This window comes from Nicotiana sylvestris, chromosome 5 (genome assembly GCF_000393655.2).
Source record: "Nicotiana sylvestris chromosome 5, ASM39365v2, whole genome shotgun sequence".
In the NCBI taxonomy this organism is placed as follows: Eukaryota; Viridiplantae; Streptophyta; class Magnoliopsida; order Solanales; family Solanaceae; genus Nicotiana; species Nicotiana sylvestris.
This window is the reverse complement of record NC_091061.1, coordinates 174,781,534-174,792,312: the sequence shown is the minus strand read 5'-3', so window position 1 is coordinate 174,792,312 and position 10,779 is coordinate 174,781,534. Positions and strand designations below refer to the sequence as shown.

Here is a 10,779-nt window from a genome sequence, read left to right as displayed (position 1 = left end):
CCCGTGAATTCTCGCTCAAATATCGCCTCAACCGTGTTGGAAATGCCCAAAAATGGCCAAAGCTCGCAACTCCTCTAATTTTATTTTATCTAGGGTTTTTCGCACCTACGACCAGCTTAGCCGCACCTGCGGCCTCACGGGTGCAAGAATTTCCCTCGCTCCTGCGGCTAACATCGCACCTGCGGCTAACATCGCACCTGCGGACAGAAGTCCTTTTCTATGGACTCGCTTCTACGACGAGTCAAAACTGCTCCCTTTCCGCTTCTGCGGTTGTTCAGCCGCATCTACTACCTCGCAGGTGCGGAAAAATCTTTGCACCTGCGCAACCTGCCCCTGCCTTTCACTCCTGGATGCTTCTACGGTGATCCTTGCGCACCTGCGATGTTGCACCGGTGCTCAAAGCTTTGCATGTACGGTTACACTAGAAGCAAAATTTCTAAATTTTCCTAAGTCCAACTTTCCAATCCGTTAACCATCCGAAACTCACCCGAGACCCTCGATACCTCAATCAAATATACCAACAAGTCCTAAAATATGATACAAACTTAGTCAAAACTTCAAATCACATCAAACAATGTTAAAACCATGAATCACATCCTAATTCAAGCTTAATGAAAACTAACGAATTCTAACTTCTATATTCGATGTCAAAACCTATCAAATCAAGTCCGATTGACCTCAAATTTTGCAAATAAGTCATAATATAAAAATCTATGAAAATTTTCAGAACTGGATTCCGACCCTAATATCAAAAAGTCAACTCCCCGATCAAACTTCCAACTTAAATTTCTTATTTTTGCCATTTCAAGCCTAATTTAGCTATGGACCTCAAAATAAATATTCGGAAACACTCCTAAACCCGAAATCCTCACACAGAGCTATTGGAATCAGTAAAAATCCATTTTGGGGTTCTCGTGCCCCTTTTTTTCTTGCAAAATCGGGTTTATGACATTTGGTATGGGACAACTTGTTCCTTTTAGGAGTTGGGTTTTTGCAATTTTGAAGAGTCGCCACCTAATGATTTAAGGTGCATTAGGACACCAATGGGTTTCGATTCTAAGTTTCATTTGAATAACGAGAGATAGGGTAAGGGCTTAAAATTATCCCAAGGGGAAGGTGTTAGGCACCCCTCAGGATACACTAGTGTGGTTTCCGGCCAGATAATTTATTGTGAATTTAACAAATAGACAAGTATGGGCTCGGATATTAGGGGATTTAAACGCATAAAAAGAAAGAACAATTAAAAGAAGAGTCTTAAAAAGGAATTTGTAAATAAAGGGAAAGGGGGGTCCTAGGTTTATATTTAATATGGATCACATCAATGTGATATCCGGTATGACACTCCTAAAAAGAGGGGATACACGTGGTATTAGTGCACCGGTCATCATATCCATATCTACCCTTCCCACCCTATTAAGGTATTAAAGCGCGGATTGGTCTCTATTACTATTGCATGCTATTACCCGTCCCATTCCTATCAGTTCCGGAGGAGTTTAGGACTACTATTCCTAAAGGGGAAGGATACTAGGCTGGTTGGTTTTAAAGGGTAAAAATTTAAAGTGACATATAAAACACATACTGCATGTTGTGGAAAGCATATAAACAGATAAAGGCCCATATACACCTTCTTAAACAAAAGAACATAACTAGCATGAGTTGCACATACTTTTTAGGTCTGATTAAATTACTAAAGACGAGAGGAGTTTGATTATTGAAGCAAATCTGTTTATTACATAACTCAGATAAGAAGTCCGAATCTGGCATGCTTGCTGGTTGTAGCAATTAACAAAGGCAGATTTAGTTTTTTTGTGGTTATTACTCTAAAGCTTGCCTAAGCGTTTAGATGAGATCTTATAGGCATGATATCTAATTGATTCAGAATGTGGCGAAAAAGTAATAACTCAAAATGAATTGTTTAAAATCCTATAGGCATGCTTTCTAAACCTCGTTAAAGAAGGGAATTAGATTATTTAAAACCGATTCATAATAGACTGATTTAAATTAGACCAACTCGGGATTCTATAGGCAATGGTATCTAATACAATTGATTTTAATCCCTATAGGCATGATATCTAACATTGAATGATTTCAACATCATGAACATGATACTTACTTATAGCCGTTTAGAACCTAAAACATGATATCTAAGTGGTATGCAGAATTTTAAATAAGTCCTATAGGCAGGTCATCTAGGTGTGAAATTGATCATGAAAGGAATTAAAAATAAATCCTACATACATGATGTCTAGATGCAGAATTGAACATGCAGGATTTAAAACCAGTCCTATAGACATGTTTTTTTCTAAATGCAAAATTAAATTGTTCAGAACATAAGTCCTATAGGCATGTTTTTCTAAATGCAGAATCGAATTGTTCAGAGCATAAGTCCTATAAGCATGTTTTTCTAAATGCAGAATCGAATTTTTCAGAACATAAGTCCTATAGGCATGTTCTCTACCCTTGAGCATACATAATCACCCAAACCTTTTCACTAGCCAGCCCCAAATGTTTATTACAAAAATCAGAAATAATGAATTACACTAGAAAAGTACGAAAAAAAATTACAACTAGAGGAAGCCTGATTCTTGACTTTCTCTCTGAGTTATGGAATAAACCACCTCAAAAATGCCATTGATCCAAAGCCTTTCTTAGACTTGAGTGTGTCGGAGTTCCCTTAGGGTATCAATGGCAGTGCTCACACCCAAGTTACATAACCAGAATAGGGATGAGTGCAGTGTGGAAATGTCAGCCCTTATGTGTCCAAGTTCAGAGTGAGCTCATGGGTCCCAAGGCAGGGCTCACATAAGGGGGGAGGGGGACATAACATAAGTCTAAGAAGATGGTGAAAGTGCAGAAATAGAGTTTCAAGAACTGAGGGAATATAGGAGAGGAAAGGATGATAGGGAGACAACCATTAGCATTTTACAAAGTTAACAATTTCATACAAAGGGGTCAGGGGATTGGGAGTCCATTGCAATGAGCCTATACACTTAGGTATGGGTTAGCATTGGGCATGCACAGCAATGGGAAGTGCTGACATGCCTGCAACCCAATCACAACATATGAGATAAACATGGACGTTATGATCCCAGGGAAATCAGGTTTGGGTCATGCACAATAATGTCCAATGTTGTCATGCCCCAAACCAACCACAAGTATTAAACACATTGGGGTAGGGATTTAGGATTCACAAGTCATGATATATTAATTCAGAACAGGAAAAAGAGGAAGTTACGTCATGCTTTAATAATGGTACTGGGTTAAATACAAATAGTAGACAAGCAAGGATGCAAGAAACAGTAAACAAGCATGTCGTTGTTGGTGCAGAAACTTAATTAGAACATACCAGTAAGAAGTGCAAATGCATAGAAAAATAAGCAAGTTTCCCATAGCCTAGCCTTGGCTTTCAGCCGGCTAGGTAAGGCAGCAATATAGTAGTAAAGAGAGAGAGAGAGAGAGAGAGAGAGAGAGAGAGAGAGAGAAAGAGAAAGATTTAGTGGAGTGTGTGTTTGAACTCAAGTGTTTTATGCCTTGTGTTCATGTCCTTGAAACAAAAGAAGCACAGGGTATTTATAATTTTTGAAAACGAGTAAGAGAGAGGTAATAAGCTATAAACATGGAAACAATCATGATTCAGAATCAATTATACAAGTGATTGCCTTTAATTAAAGGATCACTTGCTTAACAGGTAGTGACAGGTTCAAAATAAGGAAGGAAATCAATTTGTCAGCAGACTAACATTTTCCATAAAAGAAGTAGTGAAACATTAAGTAAGCAATCGAGTCTAGGTATAGAAATACTCTAATTTTGGAAAGGATTCAGTAAGGCAAAACAGGAAAAGAAATCAGTTAACCTTAACAGGCGAGTGAAATCATAATTTCACAAAGGAAAAGTTTGAAATCAGTCACAAGTTTGAAGATCAGTCAAAGAAGGAAACTCAACATATAAGTAAGGTGCATAAACACTATACATGCGAGGCCAAGCCTATTGGCAAGAGGAAATAACATACAATAGTAGCACAAAATTCAGTAGATAGCAATATTCGAAGCATGATAGTCTAGTAGGTCAAGTCACATTAAATCATAGAATATCAAAGGCATGCAAAGATCTCACAGTAGCAGGTGAGGAAAACCCCCTTTTAAAAATTAGGGTTTTGAGCATAATCGAGTTTTAGAGATGATAGAAAACCAGAGTCAGAAGAGTCACACAAAGGAATAAACGATTTTAAAATAAAGAACTTCAAATCGAGTCATGCACTTAAACGAATAGTCTTAGACTCAAAGCCATAGGATTTTCAACAACAGTTGAGTTTTAAAAGAGGATAAACAAACAAATCGGACAAAACTCAAGCAAACAAGCATTCGTCTAATAAACAGTCAAAAGAAATTAGGGCTTTTAACATGCAAACTCAGGTAGAAGAACGATATGAGCAAACATAGCAAAACATGTCAAAAATCAGAGAAAAGTTTTGAAATAACTTAACAAGAACCCTAATCGGAAAAGATAAGGGGTTTTGAAAGCAGAGTTTTAAAAAGAAACTTCGAGAAAAACGCTTAGAAGTCTAAAGCAAACATAGATCTGAAGCAGATCCAAGAGCAATCGAAAGAACCTTAGAGGTTAGGGTTTCAGAAGAACCCCAAGTGGCGAAAAAGGCCTTGAAAACCATCGATCTAAGCAGGAGAGTCAAAAGTATGACTCGAATAGCCATGGCTGGCCAGAGAAAGGTCAGAGACGACCGGAGAATAGTCATCAAGCAAAGACTGGACAAAACCCTTTTAGGATTTAGTCATGAGACCACAAGAACGAACACGTAGGGGCCATGAGAGGTTGATACAGGTCTCCGATGACCTTGGAAGGCCATGGATTAGAGCTGATTAGGGTGGCGGCGGCTACGATTTGATGTGGTTGTAGAGAGGATTTGGGAGAGGAGGGGTTTCAAAGGCGGCGGATTATGAAGAATGAAAAGGGTTTGGGGGGTCTTTGGGTTTAATTAGGAAAAGATTTCAAATTAGCTCTCATTTCCTTAACCTTCATTTTTTGGATTATCTTGTAATTTTCTCTTGATGTAGTGAGCTATGGTGGTATAGTCTACCATACTATTATCAAATGTTAGCCCACAGTTTTCATGAGGCCTTAAGGTTTTAATTCTAACCCCAGGACTTTTTCCATCTCCAAATATTACTTTTATCTACCATTAACTCTTTCCTGGTTGCCAGTTCTGGTATATCTTTGAAATTCATCCCCTAAACTAACTCTTTGAAGTCATTCAGACAATTCATTTTTCTTTTGCGCATCAATTGACTCTAATTATTCAGAGTCATACTCTTCAGAATCATGCACATATTCAGACTCACTCTCACACTCACTACAATCTATTCCAACTTCATTAATTCTAGATAAAAAAGATTCAATATTTTGGGATATATTTGGAACATCTACAACTACCTCACATTCATCTACATCAAATATATCAATTATACAGTATTCATCAGATACAAGAGACATTAACTTCCTAATATCATCATACTCTACTATTTTATAATAAGTTCCTTAAGGACTAGTTACTATCAATTATTGAACATATATAAAACCAAACTTATAAATAAACTTATCAACTATGTATTTAAAGAACAGTAAATCAGGAGCATACCCTTTCCAAAAATGAACTAGTTTCTTGCTATAGAGGAGATGTGCTTCCTTGATCCACTCACAATCATGATTGAATCTCAAGTCAATATTAACCATTTTAATAATCTAAAAATAATTAATTAAAAATATCAATATCTGGATAATATTAAAAAGAAGAAAGCAAATTAGGAAATAAAATAACTGAAAATAGGGACCACAAGAATAAACAAAACCAACAAGGGACCCCTCACATAGAAACATCATTAATTGAGAATAAATAAACCAACAAGGGACCTCCCCCTCCCCCAAACCAAAAAATATATACATTCTAACTGTTTTAGAACCAATAAACCAACAAGGGACCACATTAATGAATGGTGCATATTAAAAAATCTGAAAAGGAACCATATTTTCACGCACACACCCGACATAAATCAAAATGCTTGTTGACAAACAATATGCAGAAGGAAACAAAGAACCCATCTTCCAACTTATGAATTAACTGTATAACATAGAGGTACCCAAAACAATAAACAAAAACCGAAATGTATTAAACCCTAACCACCATTTGGGGACCATATGTTAAAAGCACATGCATACAAAATAAACACCTGAGTGACACAATAAACAACAAAATATATCAGGAATACACACACGCAAACACAAAAATTTTCATTTCAAAGAATATCCAAAAACCCTAAAGTCAACACATAGTGGTTTAAAAAGGATACGACTAACACAAAAACATTGAAATAAACAATAAATGTAAGAGAAAACGACATAACTACCCGAAGATTTTACCTAGAAAGCCTCGTGCATTACTAACAAGCCGACATTGTAGTGAGACAGAAGAGGGATTTGTTTTGGTTCAGACAGAATTTTAGGTGTTAATGGGATATGATTTGTGGTGCGTGTCTAATTAATTGAAGGATATTGGGTCGGGTAACGGGGCAGTTCAGGAAATATATGGGTTTATTTTATTTTGGGTGGGTTAGTCGTTTAGGAGGCGACACGTGGCTCGCAGTTTAAAATAAGAATATTTGTTCCTGGAACTATGATGGTAGGGACCCTAGAGGCCACATAGTGAAATGGAATTATTTCAAAGCTAAAAGGATATAAATTTCCCTTTTTCGGTGATTAAACGAGAATATTAGGAAAGATAGTTATAATAAGGTGAAAATATATAATTGTAACTGTTATAATAAGGTGAAAATATATGCTATTAATTAACATAGTTAAGCTCCCGTTTAGCGATAAATTTTAGCTATTTTTTTCTAATTTTTTAAAAATAGTTTTTGTTCATGAAATATGATCAGATTTTGATAAAAATTTGAATGTTTTTTCAGGTTCCCAAAAATTGATTTTGGGTAATTTTTTGGGGAAGCTTTCTTACACTCACAAAACTTCAATTTTCCCAAATAAAATGCATGAGCAAATACAACTTCAACTTCCATTTTTTTTTTTCTATACAACTTTAAAAAAAATCAAGTTTCAACCAAATCTATGTCCAAATACTAGCTAAGTAAGAAAATTTTAAGTTCAGACAAATGTCATGCATATGTGTGAATTTAAGTATCGATATAAATAAGTTTTTTTTGGATACTTTTTCCTGTATCCGGTTCTTGCTTAGAGTTCCACTTTAGAGGGCAAAAGCTTCCTACAAAAATGTGACTCGATTTTCAGGACTCGGAATACCTCTAGCTAATGATGAATGAGTGCTTACTAAAATTACGGGTAGAAAAATGTACTCATTCCATTTCAATTTAGCTGATGTAATTTGACTTGGCACAAAGTTTAAAAAAAAAAAGACTTCTAAAATATGTGGTCCTAAAAGTTTAAGGGGCAAAAGCTTTATGTGACCACAGCATTTGTGTAGCTATAAAAACTTCTCATTAAAGGTAAAATGAGTAAAATAAAAAGTTTAAAGTTAAATTATTTTCAAATATAAAAATGTATCATTCTTTTTTGAATGGACTAATATAAAAAGTGTCATTTAAATTAAAAATGGAGGAAGTATCTTTATTTCATGAAAAAAGAAAAATACTGAGCTTTAAGTTCTCTAATGTTTAATTAAATGATCTTTGGAGATCTGTGAAAAAAGAAGATTCGTCTGTACTTACAATTGTTAAATCACATTCTCAATGGGTTATGTTATAACGTTAAAATTTTATACTTATTGAAATTTTAGTTATGTTTTATACGCATACACATACATAAATGTTCGTCAACATTATTGATTTTGATTGAATCCATTGTACAGAGGGGTTGCATTCACCCCTGCCTATCATAGCTCATAATCACGAGTTAAGGCCAGAACTTGCATAATTGCCATTATCCTGTGGGAAAAATAACTAACAAGAGCGACAACTACAACACTTGGTGTGATATCAAGTAAGCTTTCATTTACCAAGTATTAGAACAAAATGTGACAAGGCTAATATTTTTTGTTAGTTAAGATTCTTGTAATGTCCCCAATATTTCTCTAGTTTGATAATCGGGACTTAATGTTTACAAACTTGTAATTATTTGCCCTAATGTTCCAAGATTGAACAAACTTCCATTGAATGCCTTGATGAACGGAGCAAGCTTAGACAAGTGGTTCGTTATATTAGTCTAGGTATACGCAAGTTGTCTAGACACTGTAGCAATACTAATAAAAAGAAGAAAAAAAGGAGGATTACAAAAGCAATAAAGGATGTTATTTATGATGTCAGAGCAAGAAAAAGTTTTACGGGCAAAGATAAAGTAGCTATAGCTGCAGTGTTTTGGGGCAAAATCATCAATTCATCTGATAGCATCACTGGAAAGAACAATAACTAGGGGCGGTGCTAGCTCGTATACATGTTCGGCTGAACCAATAACTTTGTTTCAAATCATGTATTTGTCTTAAGAAATCTGTAGAATATATACAAATTATTAATTTAGAACACAATAACTTAAATGAACTAAAATTGCGAACTCATAAGCTTCAAAACGTAGCTCCGCTTCTGCAGATAACAATACACTCACTAGGATGCAACATGGAACTGCCAAAGAGACCAGCAATGGTAGATATGTTGAAATTACATGTACCTTTTGTGGGATATAACTTCCTATTACATATCAGAAAGGCCAAATACATACATCTTGATATCCTGTTTAGGCCATAAATAAGCATCTGTTTCCAACTTCTGCTTCATGTGTTTGCAATTTCTGTAAATCACAGGCCCATGTAAACAAAGGGCACCTTAATGATCACAACAGAGCACATCACAAGTAAATCTAAAATTTCTTGTTTTGCACAGAATATATCACTGTCCAAGCCTGCATATACATTATTTGATTCAATAACCAATGCACACAAAAAACATCCATTCCACTGTTTGATTCACTAAACCTTGTTGTGAAAATACTCAAACCTATAATCTTCTAACAAAGAAATTATAAGAGACAATCAAAATACCAACTTTGCATTTTAGCAATTTCTTGTTGAATCCTAAAACATTGTCGTCAAGATAGTTTTCTTGCGGAAACAAATTAACTTTTTAATGATGGCAGTGTCCGAACTTACTTGCATGCACCTCGACTATTTCACGGGATATATATGTTACCTCCCATCAGCACACAAGATAGTTTTCTTGCGGAAACAAATCAACTTTGTCTTATGATGGCAGTGACCGAACTTACTTGCGTGCACCTCGACTATTCCACATGATATATATGTTACCTTCTATCAGCACAAATACAGAATAACTCTACCCGATAGGAAGAAATCACCTTAGTTTAAAAAATCTAACTTTTAACTGAAAGCCTTGCATAGAAAGCTTCCCTTCAGCTACTCATGGAACTTCACTTTCAATAATTTACTATACTATTTAGCTCAACTATTTAAAATCCACATTAACACCAAGCTAAAGACATACAACATTACAACCGAAGTTTATTCCAAGTTCAATTGATTTACTATTCTATGTAACACTGACGATATACGATTACAAAACACATGACTACATGAAAAAACCCCAAACATGAAACCCTAAATCATTAATCGTAAGAAGTAAAAGACAAATTTACACTTCTTTACTTTCAAATTACCTTTTTTCCTATACAATTTTACTCCTGCTAACCACAGCTAGGGTTTTAACTTGCTGTTCGCTGTAACGGCGCTTGAGGTAACAGTCGAGGATCTCCATAACGCAAACGAACCGCTTCATCTCCTCTAATTGGCGGCTCAACTCGGCTTCTCGAGACCTGGCTCGCTCAAGTCGCGCCTCCGTCTCGGCTAACCGGTCTCGGAGGTTATTGATTACTACAGTATTCTCGTTCGCCGCCGGTGTAGTTCGGGTCCGGGTCGGGTTGGTTAAGGCGTCTTTTGACGGGAATTGTTGACTGCCGTAGCACATTTTTTTCCGAGGGAATTTTGGAGTAGTTGTGTTAATGCTAATGATTTGGAACCTGTTTTGGTAGAAGGGGAGGTGATTAAATGGGAATATTAGGAAAGGTGTAGAGAATCAACGGTGATTATCTCTTGCTTAATTTAGACCATCTGATCTTAGCAAACACTAAGGCCTCGTTTTTTTTTTTTTTTTTTTAAGATTAAGACCGTTTGAATTTGAATACACATCTCAATATAAAGATGTGTATTAAGATTAAGATATTTGAATCTGAATACACATTTGAATATATTAAGATGTGAATTCAGATCTGAATACTAAATAATTAAGATTGTTTGATTTTTAACATCTAAATAAATAAAATTTATCTTTATTTTTGAAAATTAATAAATATAAAATTCAAATGAAATACTAATCAATCTAATATTCTATCAATAAAATATATAATTTTTTAAAATATAATAGTTGTTGGTAGTGATGGCTAACGGATGAATGTCGACTAGAGGCGGTGGTTGGTGATAGTTTTGGTTGATGATGGTGGTTCATGCTAGTAGCTAGTAGTGATTGGTAGTGGTAGCGATTATGATTGAGGATAGTGGTGGTGGGTGGTGATAGTTAATAATGGCGGGTGGTGGTAGTAGTTGTGATTAAGGAAGGTAGTGGGTGAGTGATGGTAGATTATAATGATGGGTAGTGCCGGCTGTGGTTATTAATGATGATGAGGGTAGTTAGTTGTGGTAGTTGAGGTGGATGAGTGTTGATTGTGAGTGAGAATGAT

General features: G+C 35.5%; 1 protein-coding gene across 2 annotated transcripts; it reads right to left on the bottom strand.

The window, feature by feature from the left end:
* Positions 1-8,472: 8,472 nt before the first annotated feature.
* Positions 8,473-10,076, bottom strand: LOC104231181 (protein SKIP34). Of its 2 annotated transcripts, none has more exons than XM_009784129.2 (2): positions 9,703-10,076; positions 8,473-8,931 (listed from the first exon to the last, which is right to left on the bottom strand). In XM_009784129.2, exon 1 carries the CDS (start codon positions 10,008-10,010, stop codon positions 9,711-9,713), a length of 300 nt encoding a protein of 99 aa, XP_009782431.1. In that variant the 5' UTR covers positions 10,011-10,076; the 3' UTR covers positions 8,473-8,931; positions 9,703-9,710. The 2 variants fall into 2 exon arrangements, with proteins under 2 accessions (XP_009782431.1, XP_009782430.1); XM_009784128.2 differs by having other exon boundaries at positions 8,473-8,820.
* Between the last annotated feature and the right edge of the window lie 703 nt (positions 10,077-10,779).

Excerpts from the sequence above, each read along its gene's own strand:
- LOC104231181 (XM_009784129.2), bottom strand. The coding sequence starts at position 10,010 with ATGTGCTACGGCAGTCAACAATTCCCGTCAAAAGACGCCTTAACCAAC.